A 19,964-nucleotide genomic window follows, 5' to 3' on the forward strand; every position below is an offset into this window, starting at 1 on the left:
CCAGGTCCCCGGTCCTCGCCGATCCGAATGCAGCTGCTCTGCTTTTATGGGTAATGGAACGATTTAAGTATTTTTTTCAGACAGGATGGGACAGAGCCACGGTGCTACCAGCAATGTCTTTGCTGTACAGACCCCTGCGCAGCCCCTTCATCAGAGAAGCTCACTGCACCTCATTAACTTTCTTCCACGATCTTCCACCTTTCCAAGAAGATGATGTTAGTGGTATTTCGCAGGGGGGTAAGAAACTGAGGCAGTTCTGACTTGTTCAGAACTGCAGAAGAAATCACAGTGCTACTGGAAATAAAACATGCAAGTTTGCTTCTAGCCCCCGACACTGAGCACAAGGTCCCGGCGCTGAACCAGTTCTGCACAGGGCCAGGGAATGGGACCGTCGGGGAGTAGGAGGTGAGGAGCTGTGCGGGCTGTGTGACAAACATGCCTCAATGAAAGGAGCCATCAACCCAGGGTGATGCTGCATCTTTTTATTTTATTTTTATTTTGCTTCACTAAGCAAATGCAGAGCGAGTGATAGGAGGAGGGGAAAAGGCGGCTTGAAAAAACAAAAACAAAAAAAACAACCAAAAAAAAAATCAAACAGGAGGGAAGAGGCAGCTGCTGGAGTATAAGGGGAAAGTGAGCTGCTACCAAGAAAGAAGTTCATAGATGCCAAGCCCGCACTAATTCTTAATAAAATACAATACTGAAAATAGGATCTGAGAGTCTCCAAAATACAATATCTTAAGGGATCGGCAATAATACAAAATAAGGTTCATTATGTACAAACGAGTTCTGCTCTTGGTCTCTGTACAACGGTGGGAGTGGGAGGCACGGGGACGTGCTCAGTGGAAGTGTTGGGGTGGAGGAGGGCGTGCTTGGACCCAGCAGTGGTTCTTTGAGCTGGGGTGGAGGCGGAGGATGGGGAATGCAGTGGTATCTGGTGACCAGCGGGTCCTGTGTGAACCTCGAGAAGAGCAGCACTACGCTGAAGGCCTTCCTCTTCCTCTTCCTCACCCCGCTGGCCATGCCTGTATGGTTGCAGCTACCTCTGTCCAAATTTGTCCTAAACGGCTTGAGGGCAAAAACAGTTTTCAAAAGGGAGAAGAGAGGGATGTGAGGGCCCTTCCCTCACTTCTCCCAGTCCTTGAGCAGGATCCATCCCAACCTTCCTCTCCAGGGAGCCCTCTCCACTCCCAGCCTGGGGGGAGAGGAGAGGCTGGGGCAGTGCAGAGTGAGTCCAGGGTGCGTGAAGAGGAACAAGCCACAGAGGAACCTGCTGTGAGAGCTGGCCTGGACAGGGACTCGCACGTACAAACACAGGGCAGCCTGCCACATCCCAGATCTCCGACGCTCGTGTCTCGCATTGTCCTTCCATCAAATGGCAGCTGAGGGAATGGAGCAAGGAGACACCTGAGCCTTTCAGCAGGGCTTTTGCCGGGGAGGAAGAAGGGTCAGAAATGGGTGTCTGGGTGCTGAAGAGGATGGCATAGATGAGGTCATTTCAGCACCAGGCTTGGCAAGTCTGGCCTGAAGGGTGGTGTGGCAAGAGTTCGCAACCTTTGGTGCCAGCACTTAGAAGGAAAAGGTCTAAAAGACTCTTTGGTGACCCTGGCCAATTCCAACATGCCACCCCTTTCCTGACAAGGCAGACCTGTCACCAGAGATGCCAGTATGTCCTCAGTGGCTTTCACAACACTGCTGTACACACAGAGGATGTGAGGGGAACGATGGCTATCCAACAGCCCTCCAACAGGCTGCAGCGCTCTCCTTGGTGGTTCCTAGAAAGACCCCACGTGGCATGAAGCAGAGCTAGGGATGGAGAGCCGGGATGGGGATCAGGTTATGGGAGCGGGTTTCTCTCACCCACTCTCAAAGCGGGAGGCCTCAGATCAAAAAGTGAGAAGGCCACTGACGTGGTTAGCACTGCACTGTAGGGCCCAAGCTGGGAACAGAAAAAGAAATACCACCCCTGCCAAAGCAAGGGTGCCAAGGGTGGGGAGAATTGGGTTGTGGGGAAAAATTGTTATTTATTTCAGAGCTCTGGTTGCCCAGAAGCTTCTGGCTAATTTTTACGGTGGTTTATCTGTCTGGGATCTGTCTCCCCCACTCCGTTTGCGTGCAGATCTTTGCAGATAGTTGGTGTGGAAGTTATGTAGGTATGTCCATCAAGAGAAAACTAGAGCAAGGAAGAACTAGGTTTTCTCTCAATGGAAGCAGAAGTGTACTAACAGATGGAGGGAAAGGAATGAATGAGCTCAAACTCTCCAGAGCCATCTCTCCAGCACCAGTATTACCCACTCCTAAGCCCCCCAGGCAGGACAGCAAAACCAGCACTTTCTTTCCCTCCTTCAGGTGCATCTGATGTAGCCAAGGGGTACACACCTGGGGACAGCCCCCTTGATCTGGAGGCTTTGGGGAGTGAGCTGAGAAGTTTGGGGGCTTCCCCTGATCTCCCTCCACTCCAAGGTGAGCCCACATCCATAGGGTAGTGCTCATTTAAGCAGGAGGTAAGGCCAGGAGAAGAGGGTGTCTCAGGGCTTCGCCAGACATTTATTGCTGGTTCTGGCAGTCCTGCAACTCCCCTCAGAGAGATCTGTACTAACGGGGGGGCATGGGGAAGGGGAGAAGCTGAACCCAAGGCCAGATTAGGAGTGTCTGAATGCAGCGTCCTCTCCCGACAAGTCCCCTCAGTTGCTTGGTGAGGAGGGGAATCCTGCAATCAGACAGATGAGGCCTTGAGGTCCAGCAGCTGCTACAAGTATTCAGCTGTCTCACTGGAGCTTGTCTCCCTGAGAAAAAGAAAAGACAAGGCATCAGTCAAGGTTCACTGCAGCCTCCTATGCAAATTCACCTCTGTGAGCCCAGCTGGTTTGCTCTGACAGGGATGGAGCCCTTCCCCAGGGCACTGAATGACCAGCAAGCCTGGGACCCGCTGAATCACCAGTCCTCCTCAGCTCTGTGCCAGTGGGACACTAATCTATGGAGTCCTGAACTTCTGCTCTAGAAAAATAAACTTGGTCTTATGCTCCCTGCCAGCACGGGCCTCCTCCAGCCGCTGCTTTTTAGCTAACTGCATCCCGGGCAGCTCAGCTGTCCTCAGCTCGCAGCAGAGGGGACAGGGCTGTTGCTCACTCCCAGACACCACGCTGTGCTTTGGGGCTCGGAGGGTGGCCCCCAGCTGCTTACCTCTCATGGAACCGCTCTTTGAGGTGGGCGAGAGTTGGGTCAGTTTGGTTCTGGTCAGGACCCTCCAGCTGGGATTTGCTCAGATATTTGGCCGTCCCATGTGTCCTGGCCAGGTGAGGCCTTCCCTCCTCAGACTGCCCTTTTTTGGGCTCCCACCCCTCAGGATGGTCCATGGTTAGAAAGGAGCTATAGCTCTCTTCTAAAGAGCCAGCACCTTCATCATAGAAAAGGAGGCTCCGTGACTGAACTGGAAAAAAGGAGAGCATTGGTTAACAATGAGGACAAGGTCTCTTGCAACGGATGTGGGTCAGGGTGGTGGTTTCAGCATGTGCTCCCCCAGCTATGGCCTTGTCCGTGTGTAACCGTGCAGGATGCCTGCTGTGCAGGATACCCATCTCCCCCCAGCTTCAGGAGGTAAACGCCTCCCTGGACACACAGCCTCTTCAGAAGACAATCAATCAGCCCTGGAACTTTTGCCTCATATTCCTTCCTTTGACACTCGTCATGTTTTGGGACAATGGTTAGCAGAGAACAAGCCCAAACAAGGTGCTGTTATCAGACTGACAGGCCAGGACTCTCTCCTCACCAGAGCCCCAGCATATGGGGTAGGCACCAAGGGGAGGACGCTACCCTGAACCAAGGGCATCAAGACAAGAACTGGAAATGGGTTAAGAGGGTGAAATGCAGGAACCACGTTAGACTCACTCTTACTAGTTGTGTAAATGTCTGGTGCTGGTGTTGCTTTCACTGTCTGTGATGATGAAGAAAACTCAGGGAGACAGGGCATCAGGGATCCCAGGATCAGAACGAAGCAGAGTGCCAGCACCTAGAGAGATCAGCACAGAGTTAGTGCCACTAGCCATGAGGAAATGCTCCCCCTGCAGCACACAAGCATGAGGCCGTGTGAGAATGTGTGGTCATTGCTGCGGTCCCCCAGGGAGGGAAAGGGCCCACTCTGCTAATCTCTGCTGCAAATCTAAGAAGGGAAGTCAGAAGCTTCCTAGTGTTCCTTTATTTGAAGTACTTCTGGTTCAATGGTGAGACCTTGCTCAGCCAGTTGGTGAGAGACGGGGGAAGGCATAGCTGGGGAACAAGCTGAGAAAAAGGGAGACTCAATAGAAGGGATGAACTCTGCCTCGACCAAAGGGAACCTGACCATTGGCTCAGCAGCAGCTGTAGTGTGCTGTAAGAAAACAAGCTCACTGGGACAAATCTGTGAGGCACCACAGCACATAGCAAGGTGAAGCTACTGTCCATGCAAGGACAGAAATGACAGCAGAACTGCAGCTGCCTAATACCTGATAGCAAGGATAGAAAGTGCAAGGAAAGGGTTAAATTTATGCTCAACATGCACTATTCAGGACCATGTGTCTGTGCCTTCTGCTGTCAGGCAGACCAGTCAGAGCTACTGGGCAGTGATAAAAGGAAACTGGCAGATGAAAGCTCCCTGGAAATCCCCCTCTGGTAGGTCTGCACCTGTCTGCAAATTCTGCCCTAACAGTAAACCTGCCGTGAGATGCCAGTGCTGATTGTAAGGGACTCTGTGGCGTTTAAGGAACTGCCAGTACAGAGCGAGAGGGGCACATGGGAAAAGATACAGAGCGAAATACTTATTATCTGAATACCCATGTGCTGTGAGTGGTTTGTAACAAGCTGCTGCCAGCTCAGTGCTCAGACTGAGCAACACCGAAGAGGCAACGCATCTGTTGGTGATTTCTACTACCTATGCATACACTAGTTAAGTTTGACCTGTGGGGACAGCAGTTTCTTGAGTGCTTTTCAGAATAGCCACCTATTTTGGAATAGTCATGCCTAAGAAACGCACAGAAGCTGGTACACCAGGGTAATTTTGACCACCAGTCGATTCCAGGAGATGTGGAATATCAAATAAATAGCACAGGGATTCTACACTATGTAAAAAGGGCTTTTAATTGTCCAGACTCTCCATGGCTGTTTTTAAAGTAAGGAAATTAAGTGTGGACAGCATAGACACTAAGCACATCATATCAGGCACACAAGGTATTTAGAACCCTTATCCCACAAAAACAGGGGAAAAAGTAAATTCTGAATAGATGTTTCTTGCAATTCACAGAATCATAGAATCAGTGAGGTTGGAAAAGACCTTTAAGGTCATTGAGTCCAGTCATTAACCCAGGACTACCAAGTCCACCATTAAACCGTGTCCCTAAGTGCCATGTCTATGTCTTTTAAATACTTCCAGGGATGGTGATTCAACCAAGCCCCTGGGCAGCCTGTTCTAGTGCCTGACCACCCCTTCCATGAAGAAATTGTTCCTAAAACCCAATCTAAACCTCCCCTGTCCTGTCGCTTGTTCCCTGGGAGCAGAGACCGACCCCCCCTGCCCACAGGCCCTGTCAGGCAGCTGCAGGGAGCGACCAGGCCCCCCCAGCCCCCTCCTCTCCAGGCTGAGCCCCCCCAGCCCCCGCCCGGCTCTGGACACGCTCCAGCCCCTCAGTGTCCCTCTGGCCGTGAGGGGCCCAGAGCTGAGCCCAGGGCTCGAGGGGCGGCCTCACCCGTGCCGAGCACAGGGGGACAGGCACTGCCCCGGCCCCGCTGTGGCCACGCCGCGTGGGACACCAGCCAGGGCACTGCTGGCCTCCTGGGCCACCCGGGCACGCTGCCAGCTCATGTTCACCCAGCTGTCAACCACCCCCCAGGTCCTTTACCCCCAGGAAGCTTTCCAGCTGCTCTGCCCCAAGCCTGTAGCACTGTGTGGGGTTGCTGTGACCCAAGTGCAGGACCCGGCACCGAGCCCTGTTGAACCTCATACAATTGGCCTCAACCCATCGATCAAATTATCACAGCCAACTTCTAGAAAGGGGAGCCAGCCCTGTGAAGCCTGTTATTCTCTTCTAAAACAAAACAGGCTTTACGGGCTGCAAAAGACCTGTATACTTAACTTCTCGCTTTACATGGCTTCCAGCTGGGGCTTTGCAAACCAGTGTTGTTTGTACTCTGTTTCAGGTTAACTCTGGTTGATGCTCTGATTTGGTTCCACTTCAAACTCCTTAACACTCCATAACAATAACTCTTGGTTTGACTCCAAGTACCATTCATCTCATAGCTTTTTACTGTCTCACCATTTTGACCTCTTCAAAAGTGAGGGGGACTAATCTAGAGGAGACTACTGCAAAACCATTTGGAAAGGTGGAGGCAAAATTAATCAAAAAAAGACATCCTGAGCACATAGTTATCACATGCTGCACCGTCAGACTGGGAGGAAGTAGCAGATGGAGTGGCAGAGAGCCGTTATGGCTCTGGCAAGATCCAACATTTTTAAGCTTGGCTTGGATGATGGATTGTATCAAATCTGCAGATGGGGGAGACTACGAGCAGACTGGCTTTTGGTCAGGATTCAGATTCAGAATGATGTTGACCATGGGGAGAAGTGGTCCAAGAGAACAGTGGGCAGATCCATGTAGACAAATGCCGAGACCTGCAAGGCAGCAGGTCTGGTTAACAGAGGAAACATGTTAGTGACTACGTGGCCAGGCAGCTGTACTAGAGGACGATCTGAGAGTTAAAATGGAGCACAAGGTGGGCACAAGCCAGTGGTGTCACTTTGCAAATGGCAAATCTCAGCCCAGGCAGTGTTGAACAGGCTTTTTGGCTGGCTCTGTACTGGCTTTCAGGTGGAACCCTGTGTCCAGCTTTGGGTCCTGTACTTCCAAAAAGATGTGGGGCAACTGGAGAAAGTCTGTAAGAGAGCTCTGGGAACAAGCAGTGATTCAGTAATTCAGCCTACAAGGGAAGACTGAAGAAATAGTGGTGATCTAGCAACCAGACTGAAGTGAGTTGCTCAAAAACCAATAGCTTTCAAATATGTAAAATGTAGCTGCACAAGTAAAATGTAGCTACACAAAGGGAGGGTAAACTGATCTTCCTTACAGTGGGCAGAAGAAGTTGTAATAGGCTTAAGCTGTTGCAAGCAAGATTGAGATGAGATAGCCAGAAAGCCTTATCTGGGAAAGATAACAAAACACTGGAATGGTTTGCCTGAGGAGGCTGAAGACTGCTCACCATTGGAGGCCTTCAGGAACTGGCTGGACAAATATACAGCAGGAATGGCACAGGGCTAAATAAAAAGGGTACTCTGCTCCACTCCCATGCTGCAAGGCATGATGATTCCACATATCTGTCATGATAAGGATTGATAAGGAGTGCTGTATTTGAAAATGGAAACTCGGAGGCCTATGAGAGGAACTGGCCAAAGATAGAAAAGCAAATTACAAATTCTTGAAATGCTTCAAAGCTAGGAAGCCTGAGAGAGTTGGTGTGTGGGCTGGGATGCTGTGGAACTGAAGGGAGCAGCAAGCAGAGATAAGACATTGTTGGGAAGCTAAATTAGATATTTTATCAGCCTACAGCACAGGCGTTGTCTGTAAGGCCCCTCTTCTGGACTGGCTCGTTCCAGGTAGTAGTGAAGAAGAATTGCTGGAGCCAGGGGTGCTCTGATGAGCTGCTCCATTAAGGAACAATGAGTCACTGGGACCAGCTGGGTCACACCCGAAAATGTGGAAAGAACTCCGGAGCGAAGCCACAGAGCAGCCCGCAGAAAGGACAGTTGGTCATTAAAATCTGGTCTGACATGGGGGCAGCAAAGAGCAGCAAAATCTGAGCAGCTTTCGAAAGGAGGAAGTGCTGGAAATTACAAGCGGGGGCTCTGGAACCGAGGAAATTCATTGAACCGAGAGCAAAAAACAACCCCTCAGGACACTGAGGGTGCTGAGAAAGTGTGGCAAGCACCTCACCATCTGTTTTGTATTTCATGGCTGTTAACAGTATGGAAGTGATAACTAGATATAGATAACTAACTTTGACAAACTTGTCACAAGCCGTTGCTACGACAATCCTGCAAAGACATCATAGGGTTGAAGGTTATATTTTTATTGTGGATCAGAAACTTCCCCCCGGCAAAAAATGAGATGACGAATAAGCAACTGACTCTATTTACGGCCATACTGGCGTGCCCCCAAACTCCACAGTGAAGCCAATATTGCTTAACCATGACCCTCTACTATGAGAAATGAGAGGCAACCATGGATTACCAAAACCAACAGACAACTCCGGATAATTTTGGTTAGTCAAAATGGCAAATTAAGAGAATTTCAGCTGGATTTAACAAAGCCTGATATGCAGGCATAGCAAGAACAGATGTCATTTCTTGCTGATAAACACAAGGTAATGCCCACTGGGAGGAATATTGAAATGTTCATCTGCCCTGCTGACTTAAACACTAAGCAATACCAACTCAGCAAAAGAAAACTACCCAGTGTGATGGAAGCTCATTGAAGATTTTTGCTGAATGGCCGATAGCCAATGAAAACCAAACAAAGTGTTGTTCTGCTCAAAGAACAAGACAGTGAAAATGCAGGAATTGTTCTAATGGTGTTGCATAAACAACTGGCAATACTGATGTATATATGACACAGGGCCCCGTTCTGGTGACTCTAACAGGAAAGGAGAGAGCAGACATAACGGACAACAGAGCCAGGCAGTGAGGAAGAGGGCAGAGACAGACAATCGACAGAGCTGTCTGGGGAAGCATGGCCAATAAAGAAGATGGAAATGAAGCTTATACCATTAGGCAGGTCCCGGTCTGCGTGGAAGCCATTTTGTAAGGTCTGGAGACTTTCCCAGCTACCAGAGCCTGCAGCTTCTGTAACTGCTGGAGTAGAGTCCTGGGATAGGAAACAACCCAAATCAAAACTTGATAAGGAGGTAGCAGCCAGTAAATGATGCAATGATACCACTACTCCCTTCGTATTTTACCCTGATTTTCCCTTCTTGTGAAAACAAGTATCTCCCCCTTGCTATATCTTGCCCAAGTTCTCCAACTGAGCAGCCTTGGGAAGCAAGAAGCAAAAAAGGGTGAGTTTGAGATACAGTGTGCAGGTACTGCAGGAGCAACACCCCAAGGTGCTGTTACTTTGAGGTAACACCCTCCGTCTCCTCACCAGTAGATCCACCACAACCTTCACTGCAACTACCCACCAATATGAATGTCCCATTCATTTAGGACTCCTGGGTGCCTCAAAGCCCAGCCAGTCAACTCCCAGAGCAATGGAGAGGCAGGCTACCATGAAAACCAAGCTCTGGGGTGGAGGATTAATGTTGTAGTCATGTCAGACCTTGAACACAGGCCTGCCTTCTCCCACTTCACTCAGAGACACAAGCTCTGCAGCATGACCTGTGCCCTGAACCATATGGCAGAGAGAGAAATAAAAACCAGTTATGATCCCCTCCAGCTTCTTCAGTCTCGGCAAGCTCTGCAGAGGTATGTGGGCAAAGCCAAATCTTGAGTTCCACAATTCATTCTCTGGCTGCCCCAGCTGGAACACGTGCTAAGGTCTCTCTGCCCTGTTTAACTGAATGCGGGCATTGGCACACATAAGCACAAAACAGTGGTGGGTGTGTTACTAAGATCCACCAAACCCTTCACTGGGCTGGTGAAGAAAACTGGGATGAGGGAGACTACAGATCACACCATTCCCAAGAGCTGCAAATTACTGAAATGCATACTATGCGTATTTCCCCCTGGGAGCACTGACTGTTTTACACAAATATGTTTGAGCTTTTATAAAATGCCAGGTCCTGGAGCCAGGAGATTGCAGGAGAATCCCAGCTTTGCCTCTTTCCAAATCCTCTTGTGCTCCTTGTACATATGGAGAGAAGCACAGAGCGTCCCACTGGCAGTGCTCAAAAAACAACCCCAATTAGAAAGAACACAATGTGTTTTTGGAAAAAAAAAAAAAAAAAAAAGTGTATCCTGGCTTTTAGGACAATCTCCTGATTTTGCAGGGTGGGGCTCATGCTTTTTCAGCAGCAGGGCTGCCCACGCTCCCAGAGAGGCCAGGCGGCAGGCTGTACCCTGTGGATGAGAGCAGCTGGGCAGATGGGAGGCTCTGGCCACTGGCACACCTCAGCTGGACCATGCCCGACAGCCCCTGGCCCCGGCACCGGTGGCTGGCCTGGAAGCCGGGGCTAAGGCACTGGTGTCATGAATGGGAGGAAGGAGTGAGGCAGAGCCTCAAGGAGTGCTCCATGAGCTGTAGTGGCAGCAGAGGGATGGGCGAGAGGGGACCGGCTGTGGTTTTCCCCTTTAATTCAAGCTGGGGGTGACAGAAATGGGGCAATTGAAATAAGTGTGTGCGTCCCCAGCCCTGCAGCTGACCCTGCCCTTGCTCACACCTGCTGCACTCAGCAAGAGGGAGCAGAGCTGGGCCCTCCTCCAGCTCCTGCTGCCCACCCCTGCAGTGGGGATGGGAATCTTCCATTATTTGCTTCCAAGGAAGCAAATTTCCCTAGTGATCAGTTAGCCAGCTCTGTATATTAGAAGCACAAGTGCTCACCAGATTCTTAGGTAAGGGAGCCAGTGGCCTGTTCTGAGGCTGTGGGAGCAGCTTGCCCCTTTCAGGTGAGCAGCAGCAGCAGCAGATGGGAGGTAGATTTTCCAGGCTTGCTTTGCAAGGGAAAGAGGCAAGGCAAGGGCCAGGGTACCACATAGGCAGGGGTTTGGCCTGGATTTGGTGGGAGCTGGGATCTCCACCTTTATTAGAGGAATGGGCTTTCCCTGTATTCAACAAGTCTGTTCAGCTCTTTCTCGAGAGAAACCTGAAAGAGCCACATTATGTCCAGGGCCTTGTATTCCTCCAAAGAGCCCAAGACCAGAAACAGTGGGTCTGAGAGGCTGGTGTGAAGGGCCTCTCTCAATGCAGCTACCCTGCAGGCAGCCAGAGGCCTGGAGTGCAATGGGGAGAGCAGCATGAGCCCAAACAGCTGCAGGGAGAAGGAGGAAGAGATATGAGAAATGCGCCTTCCCTCCCCTCCCCTTGCTGCAGCACAGCCTGGCCATCCCAACACAAACATTCCAGGCTCACTAACCAAACCCAGCTGCCTTGCTGCTGCCACGGGCTGAAAACCAGCGCCTCGACGAGCAGCACCCGTCCCACCAGGAGCTGGAGGAGCCTGCCTTTCTCTTCTTATCCCTCTGCCCCAGCACACCCCCCCAGCTTCCCTACCTGCCCACCCCACCCCACCCACAGAGGGTCAGGTCTAGCCCCTCTTACCTGTTTGCATTTTCTAAGGTCTCCACTTTTTTCCAGAGTTCATTGTTTTCTGTCGTGTATGTCTCAACCCTGCGGGAATAAAACCCATGGCCAGTTAGTTACAAAGGCCAGACAGATAAGGAAAATGTAGTCCTTGCCTCTCTCGGGGAGTGGAAGTTCAGTGGCCTCATCCATCACCTGCGAATATGGTCCTGGAGCCAGATGTTCCAGGTCTGTCCGGTGACAGTCAGCCCCAATGGACCAGGAGTGAGATTGCAGGTGGGCTACGTGTTCCTGTTCCCAGTTCAGGGCTGGGAAAGCCAGTAGCACCCTGTTACAAGCAGGTCAAGTCAGGACAGATCCGAGGTTTTGCAGGCATTTCCATCACTTCCAAACCCCGTTTAAGGAGCATGGAAAAGGAAGAGGGGGACAAATTCAAACCTCTCCCACCCCGCCTGGGAACCTGCCCTGGCTGCGCCTTGGGGGTGAGAGCCGGGCCCCGGTGTGCGGACGCGGGGCAGCTCCGGCTGCAGGCGCTGGGGGGCAGCAGAGAGCCCGCAGCCTCCGCCCGCTGCCTCGGAGCGTGGCCGGGCTGCGGCGGGCCGGGGGCCGGGGCATGGCTCCAGGGCGCAGGGAGCCAGGCCAGGGCCGCGGCCTGAGCCTGCTGCCGGCTTCCAGCACAGCCTCCGAATCAGGCGTTCCGTGTAAAAACTGGGCTTGCAGCGAAGGTGTCAAACTGAATGGTGAAGGGCCCAAGCACAGGTTCTGACAAACCAGCTCTTACAGAAAGCCAAGTTGACCAAAGACTTTGTTCCATTAAAAAAATTCACTGAATGCTGCTTTTGGTTCACATTTAAACCTGGCATTGTTTGAAAGCCATCTGTCACAGCAATGCACTAGCGTAACAAACCACTGAGTACATACAGGCACCACAGCCACGTCTGGGGATGAGGCCCCAGCACAAAGCCCTGGCCCTGCCACTTCAGCAAGGCCAGCCAACTCCCCAGCCCCAGCCTGACGGAGCTGGGTGTCAGTGTGGGACGCTAGCTGGAAGTAACGTGTTCCGCACACTCACGTGCACACCGAGGTGCTGCTTATGGAAGGACATGAGAACTTGACAGTGCCTTGAGTCATCTGGATTTATTCAGTATTTCTGCATGCTTAGAGAAGATAAACAAATAGCATCAGGGAGAAGAGTTAATTAAAGCTGGGGTTGCGGGCTGGTTTTTTTCCATTTTGCTGATCTCAGGTGGTGTTAGTAACAGGAAAGATGATGATATTTAAACAGAAATGTGAATTTGCACCTGGATCCTGGAATTCTTCTTTGCCTGCGAATGCCTATAAGGGGCTGCTAGTACAGAGGGGATCACAGGATCAGGCCCTCAGGGGTTATTTTCTACCCCGTCAGTGTCATGTGATGATACCTTAGGCTTATACCTACCATATGTGCAGGACCTCAGGGTTGCAAGGAGAAAAGCAAAGCTCATGCAGGGAATAGTAGAAGGGAGGGAGTGTGGGAAACAACTGTAGTGGCAAGGTTTTTTCTTGCTATCAAATGTGGGTGTGTCCACCCTCACGGGGAAAGAGAGAGGGAAAACCCGTGGTCAGTGCCCTCAGAGGGCCTGCTGGTTATAGGACAGACAAAACAGAAGCAACTTCTAGTGGGGAAACATGACTTTTACCCAAAATCCCACCTTGTTGGTAGCCAAAATGGCCTGTGTTCTGCAGGAGATGAGCCAAACCAAGCAGTTGGAAGCACAAGGTTTCTAAAGCAATCTTTACCCTGCAAGAGGATTTCTAGGAGGGAGGGGAGTAGGGGCAGGATCCCAAACCAAACTTATGTGCAGCCAGCCTTGCAAGGAACTGTATTCTTTGAGCAATTCAGAGACAAAAGCACTAGAAAGCGGGGCTGTGCATGGACAGGACTCCTTTTCCAAAGGTAAGACTGAAAAGAACTTACTTTTTCTCTAGACACTCCACATATTCTTTCTTCTTCCTGCGACTCTCCTGAGCAGAGATCTGAGGGGGCAGCCATCAGAAAGGAGTCAGTATCATAAGCCTCTAGACATTTCTTTGTGGTTCCCTCATCTTGCCTGTTCCCTGCACACACAGCACCCTAAAGGCAAATGGGGAAGTTGCCTTCCATTCAGTCTGCCATTCCTACCAGTCTCCAGACCAAAACCGGGAGGGACGGATGCTGTAGGTATGCAGTTTTCTTTGGCCTGTAGGCCACAACCATTTATTGCAGTATGCCTGACCCCCTTGCAGCTGAGAGCATCTTTAGCGTTGCTTTGAACTCCTCTGACTCACACGGGTACGTGCTGTGGCCATCTGGGCAGATTCTGCCCCAGACCACTTCTGAGTCATTGGGTGACTAATTCAGGGTCTCATCACTTCTCCCATGGGATGCTTTCTAATCACAGTTGAAAGTCTCACAGCCTCTGCCTGGCTAACGAGCTCTGTGGATCACCCATCCTGCACCATGCAATGGCTCTTGCTTCCCTGCCCCCACAGCAAGGGCTGACCAAGCTGGTTTGTCTGACCTTAGCTTCTGGGCCCCATCCCAGGCCATGCGCTCCCAGGAGCTGGGCTGGAAGCCACACTTCCCAGATATAGCTGCATGCACAGCATGCATGCAGAGATGCACCATGGCACCATTTCTGGTGCCATGTAAAGCTCGTGCCAGTGTACCAAAGGTGGGACACCACCTTTTCTGAGCTGCACTGCAGCTGAGGAGGCGAGGGTAACTATAGCACCGGTCAGCTGAGGACATTCTGGAATCATGGAAACTGCATGGTTACATTTTTTTTGCAGTCACCTTGTTCTTGATTTTCCTCCTGACCCTCTTCAGTGCTTTCTCCTCTGCTTTGGTGAGGGGCAGCTTGGTAGGAATGGGGTAGCCCTCAGCAATCAAGGTGCGTTTCTCCTCTTCAGTCAGGAGCAGCGGGCCAGAGGTCCCTTGTAACTTCTGAAACGCAAAGAGAACACCTGTCAGTGTCAGCAAGGAGTTCTATCCCAGTGAACCTCCTTAAAGCCTCGCAGAGCAGCTAGGGGCTCAGTACAAACTGGTGCAGGGCAGTGCTCTTTCCTGTTCTCAACCTGATCCTGGGGGGCACAGCCCAGCAGCTGCCTTCCTCCTTTACTTGGAGGGCATCTGCTTCTCCATGGAGAGGCTGGCCACACGTTTACACTGCAGGACCCTGCCAAAGAACTTCTGGGCGATGGTTAAAACACAGTCTGGGTATGGGAATTCTCAATTATTCCTTTCTCCTCCATTAACCTCTTCAGAAAGTTCTGCAGTGCACAGGCCACTTCCCAAAGTACGAGGTGACAGACAGCACTTGCTAAAGCAAGGAAGCTGCTGGTAGGCATTGTGCAAGACTCATTGTGCCTCTCCTCACTCCTGTGAGCATCCTCACATCCCTGTGCTAAGACATCACATTGACTGGCCAGAGCATTTCAGCTTGGAGGCCTTAACAAGGGCAAGATCCCCTACATGAGCCTTGGAAAGAATCCAACTCTCTCTGAGCACCAAGGAGCCCTGTGTCCCAGTGACATCCTGCTGCCTCCTTACGTGTGGTGCTGTGAGGAGAGGTGAGGAGGAGATGGCAGTAGAAGAACGAGCAGCAGGTCGAGCTGGGCTGGAGGGAGGCAGGGACCGGGGGCTCTGAGATCCATCGCTGTCACTGCCATGGCTGCTGGGTGGAGTTGGAGGCATCTGCACCAGGTCATCTACTGAGAAATAAGGATATCAAGTCAATGGCCGCCATGTCATCCTGTTGGTACAGAAACAGGACCCCGAGTAGCAACAGGGAAAAGCACTGCCATAACACAGGACTGAAAGGAGAGGGTGATGACTCTGATAAGACAGGCTGGGTCTGAGAACAACGCTGGACTGAGCACTGCCCAAGACAGAGGCGAGGCTGACCTCAAATGTGCTAACCAGGAACTGCAGGAGTCAGACAGCTGGCAGGGTCTTTGCCAAGACAGTGAGGGTATTTACAAAGCAGTAAGGTACGCTGGTGTCAACCAAAATGGTGTACAAAGCCCTTGATGTTTTGCTCCATAGCCTGTTCACAAGTACAGGAAAATCTGTGAGAGAAAAGCTCCTCCAAAAGCACTGCAGAGCTCACACACTTGCCAGTACACTTGATCCAAAGGGGCTCTGATCACTCAGTTGGTTTCCAGCGCTTCAAAACTGCCCCCACTTTGTACTGGAGAGCCCTCGGGGCCTTAACGAGGTGGGAATCTGCCTAAGGAATGTCTCTCTGTGGCAGTGGGAGTTCCTATAGTGCTTTCATTTGTGCATCGGCAGATTTTCAGATGCTTGGGTTTCTTTCAAATTAAACTGGATCCTGAATTTCCTGACTTTCAGATGGTTGTTTTTGGATAACACTACAGCCTCTCTGAGGATTTTAAAGGCACTCTTGCTGAAGTAGCCTGTTTTCCCTGGGAGTCCCCGATGAACAATCCTCTGTGTGGCTGCTGGTCCAGACACTGATCTGAGTTGGAACAGTGCAGCACTCACTCCTCTATTGGTCTGTGCCCCAGTGCTACCTTGTGTGCATGGCTCTGCCCTCAGGTGTTGTCTTTCCTCCCTGTATAGTAATGATCTATATCTGAGTGATATAGAGGGATGTAAGTCAACCAGCAAATTCTATCTTCTTACCTGCAGGCACATTTAGAAACTGGTTCACCTCTTTGGGTTCAGCTTTGATCACAGGTGCTGGAGTCATTTCTATGGGAGTCTGTGGAAAAGAAGCAGAAAGAGCTCTTGGGTGCTGCCACCTCTCTGCCCAGAGGGTTCCCACCAGTTCTGTTCATAGCTGCTCCTTCCCTGCTCTCTGGCCTGCCCCATCTCACAGGTCTGCCCCAAAGCAGCCTCTCACCACCCATAACAGAAACCAAGAGTCCAAATATAAGCCCCCTGAAGTCTGTGTCACTGGGCACACAGAGTGCAAACACGTTTGCAGAGGAAGAGGCAGTGGCAGATGCTGCCAAGCAATGCACTAAGTACCTCCAAAAGGGAGATGACTTTTATCCTGGGTAATTCTTCCCTTGTTAGACCCAGACAGAAACAACCTATGCATTACCACGGGAAGTCCCTCTTTGATCTGCCTTCATTAGAAATGGGAGTGTAGAGGTTATACAGAACCAGAAACAGAACAACCCCCTGTCCTGCTCACATCATTTTCACCAGGGCTGCTGGGCAGCTGTTTCCAATCAGAGGGGGCTGAGAGTTAAATAAAGAGTAGATTTATTCCCATCTGGGCTATGCTGCCCCTCAGATCCCTGGCTCACCAGCCCCCAGCCCACTATCGGCTGGGGGAGTTTTTACACTAAACAGACACATTGTAAACTCCTCCAGACTGTAAACACAGCTGAGAGAGCACCATGGTATGGCTGCTGAGCACACACAGCAGAGCTTTGAGGGCACAGCAAGTTCAAGCTGTGTAAATAATGGAGGAAGCTTGTGCACAGTTTTGGCTGGAAGTACCCATTTGTTTTGGATGGTTGTTTAAATGGGAAGATCCTCAGCATGAGTGAAAAAAGGAAGTGAACCCCAGAGATGCTCTGCTGTTACCTACTGAGCTGCTACAAGATCGCCAAGGTCTGTGTGAGACTGGTCAGACTTTCCCATCCAACATGGCTGGACTCAAGGCCAGCTGAACTGAGCCTCCAACTCACACCCTTGGCATAAGTGAGCCTCTTTCAAAACAAACGGACTTCTTAAGAACTTAGATATGACCAAAAGACTTGGTCCCTTGTTACTTAGAAATAGTAATTCCTGCTGCTTCATAGGAAGAAGCAAGCAGGACCTGGAGTGGGACCTCCATTTCCAGTGAACAGCTGAGAAAAGTGAGAGGCTGTATGGTAAGCGTGAGGCCATGAAAAAGGCAGTGGCAGAGTGGGGGTCTATTCTCAGGAATAGTGAGGTCACTGGCAACACGTTAGTTGACACTGTTCTCTGAAAAATGCAAATAAGCCAAGAGTGACTATAGGAATACTGGCAGAATGAGGGGACAGGCCTCTAGCACGTGCAAGCTTTAAAGCCTTTGGCCTTTGTGCCAAGGAAACATGCCTGTATTTAACCAAGACTGTAAAGCCTCCATTGCTGGACAAAACCCTCCTTCCACCATTTCCTCTGGAAGGATAAGTTGTCTTGTAGCTTTGCTGCCAGAATCAAGGACATGGTTCTAGGAGTGCTCATCAGGAGTGCTGCTCCTCTGCCTGCCGTTTCAAGAGAAGAACGACAAATAGTGCAGTATCTGGGCTTTGTATCACCTTCTCCTGTCTGTCCAGTGGCTAAATCGCCTAGCAGGACCCTGCAGTCACATGGCTGGGTCTGCATCACCACAGTTGCTGCTGTGTGAGAGCCCAGGTTCCCGATGGATCTTAGATGGGCTCACCTCCTCGGGGACTGGCAGTCTCTGCAGAGGGTTGAGGTTCAGCACTGGTATGGAGCTGGCAGCTAGCTGGGACTCAGGCAGGTCTAGAGCCAGGTTCTGTTCCTGTTTCACCATGATGGAGCAGAGCTTGGGCCCCAGCGACCACACTCCATTCTCCAGCTCTGAAACATGCACAACGTGAGAGTCAAACTCAAGCAAGAACAGGACAAGAAAAAAAAAAAGTCACGCAGACAGCTTCTCCCCGTCTGGGGAGGCTGCCTTTCCAAGTTTAGCACTGTCACCACACAAGCATGTGCAGGCCCACAACACAGAGTACAAAAGAGAATGAACCCCCAGCGTGCAGGGAGCAGACAGGACAGAGCTAGAGGGATTGTGGCTCTGCTCCGCTCTGACTGTGCAGCCTGAGTGCTGGAGGACAGCTGCAGGGTTTCTTCCCTCAGTGATGTCTCAGTCTCATCCTCTGGAGCTTATTTTTATTTAGAGCTCCAGGAGAGGAGGATGCTGGGCTGTTGCTCCTTAGGCAGCATGGCCAGCATCACAGAGCTGCCAGGTGCATTACCAAGAAGAGCACCATCTCTGTGCTAAAGAGCCGGTGAGAGGGCAAGCACAATGACAGTGAAAGGCTGACAGTGCTGCTTTGGCCTCCCACCGATGTTATGGCAAGTACCTAAGCTTTGTTGCACGACAGCAGACGAGGGAGGTCCATTTCTGTGGAAGGAAGTCCAATGTGGCACCTACTTGTGAGGCTGCTCCTATGGCTGCTCCCCTCAGTGTCACCTCTGAGGCTCCCTCCTCCACTCCATGCTGCTCAGGAGGACTGCTGCCTACAGCCATGCTCTGCTGCCATCGCTGGCAGGGCCAGAAGCAGCAGCAAGGGAAAGGAAGTGTCTGAAGAGAACTGAATGATGCTATGTGGGCATGCTCCCCTTGCTCGCCGCCTGCTCTGTCTCATGCACATCTGTGGTGTAAGCCTGGCTTGTCACTGGAAGTAGAGATCCCAGGAGCTGGGATTCAGGTAGTGGTGGATAAACTGCAGCTCAGATGGGAAAAAAACCTGCTAGGCAGGGGAGCTGCCTGCGCTCTGCTCTGAAGTTTTGGTCCCCTCATTGCTCTTCAAACACTCCAGCCTGCCAAAAAGCTACTCCTAGCTGGCCTGGAGCCTGCATCCTCCTCCCTAATCCTTCTCCCTTCCCTTCCTCTTTTTATCTGACAACCAAAAATGCATTTGGCTTGACACAGGACAAGCTATTGGTAAGTGTGTCACCAGACAGTGCCCCAGTTGGCTCAACGTGAGGCCACAGCTGGGCTTACTCCCCAACCCCTCTGCCCTGCTCTCTGCATACAGCACCCACAGAACCAGGGGTTGCCTAGCTGTCTGCTGCTCAAAGCACCTCTGCAATGAAGGTCTCAGTCTGGAAGATGTCCTGGCAAGAGAAGAGGGAGAGAAAGGTCTTTCTCAGCTCCAGAAAAGCCTGCACAAAAAAACAGTAAAAGTAAGCAGCTGTCTGTGTGGGAGCTGCGATCTGAACTAAAAGGTAGCTTAACATCGTCTTTGCCCAACTCAGTCTCTGTTGCCCTCAGGAGAGGACGGGGCAGAATCCTGCCTCTGGTTTTTGCTTGGACAGAGTGGTGTTTAAGCTTGTGCAAGAATTGTATCAGTTAACACAGTGTTGCTCTTGCCAATGGAATATGTTGTCTTCCTGTCTTTGGTCTAGCACCTCTTATTTTGCTGCCTAGATAGGTCTCTAGCAGAAGCTCATTCCTTCCAGCTCCCTGTGTGACTGGACATCTTCAAGCACAGACACGAGTTCATGTGGCTGTGCTGTGTGCATACTGGATTGCTTCCTAGAACTTCCCACAATGCAGTGGAGCCGACTCATCAGGCAGCGTCTCAGGCAGGGGTGCACTGCACAGCCATGACAACAGAGAGGCTGCTGAGCAGGCACAGACTAAACTGCGTTTTCTCTGTCCTGCTAAGGACACCAAACCCGCAGCTGGTAGTGAAGTCCCGGTTACCCCTGGTATGCTGACAAGCCCTTTCTGATGGAAGGAGGCAAGGTGTTACACAACCACAAGTGTTTGCAGCCGAAAACTTGTATTGACTTCTTCTGCCTGATTACAGCCTGTCACAAAGATGACAGACCTTGAGAGGTCTTCCAGTCTACCCTGCTGCTCTAGGCAAGTCCAACTAAACCTGTGTCAGTCCTGACAGATGTTTGTCTGATTTGATCTTACTCCTCTGGAAAGTGATGAAGAGTCCACAGCTTCCCCCATTAAAACTCTTCTATGGTTTCACTATGCC

At 51.1% G+C, this 19,964-nt stretch overlaps 1 protein-coding gene across 2 annotated transcripts in view; it reads right to left on the reverse strand.

Annotated features, from left to right (window-relative positions):
• Positions 1-467: 467 nt before the first annotated feature.
• Positions 468-19,964, reverse strand: part of CREB3L1 (cAMP responsive element binding protein 3 like 1) — a 47,031-nt gene continuing 27,534 nt past the window's right edge. The window contains exons 3-12 of one of the 2 annotated variants that reach the window (XM_037396081.1): positions 17,663-17,823; positions 15,922-16,000; positions 14,827-14,984; positions 14,071-14,220; positions 13,213-13,271; positions 11,274-11,342; positions 8,786-8,885; positions 3,889-4,009; positions 3,184-3,430; positions 468-2,786 (exon numbers count right to left, since the gene is read on the reverse strand). In XM_037396081.1, the coding sequence (XP_037251978.1) occupies positions 2,750-2,786; positions 3,184-3,430; positions 3,889-4,009; positions 8,786-8,885; positions 11,274-11,342; positions 13,213-13,271; positions 14,071-14,220; positions 14,827-14,984; positions 15,922-16,000; positions 17,663-17,823 (1,181 nt within the window). In that variant the 3' untranslated portion in view covers positions 468-2,749. Of the gene's footprint in view, positions 2,787-3,183; positions 3,431-3,888; positions 4,010-8,785; positions 8,886-11,273; positions 11,343-13,212; positions 13,272-14,070; positions 14,221-14,826; positions 14,988-15,921; positions 16,001-17,662; positions 17,824-19,964 lie in introns of both variants that reach the window. The other variant, XM_037396079.1, reaches the window with a different exon arrangement.

Source organism: Falco rusticolus, chromosome 7 (genome assembly GCF_015220075.1).
Source record: "Falco rusticolus isolate bFalRus1 chromosome 7, bFalRus1.pri, whole genome shotgun sequence".
Lineage (NCBI taxonomy): Eukaryota > Metazoa > Chordata > Aves > Falconiformes > Falconidae > Falco > Falco rusticolus.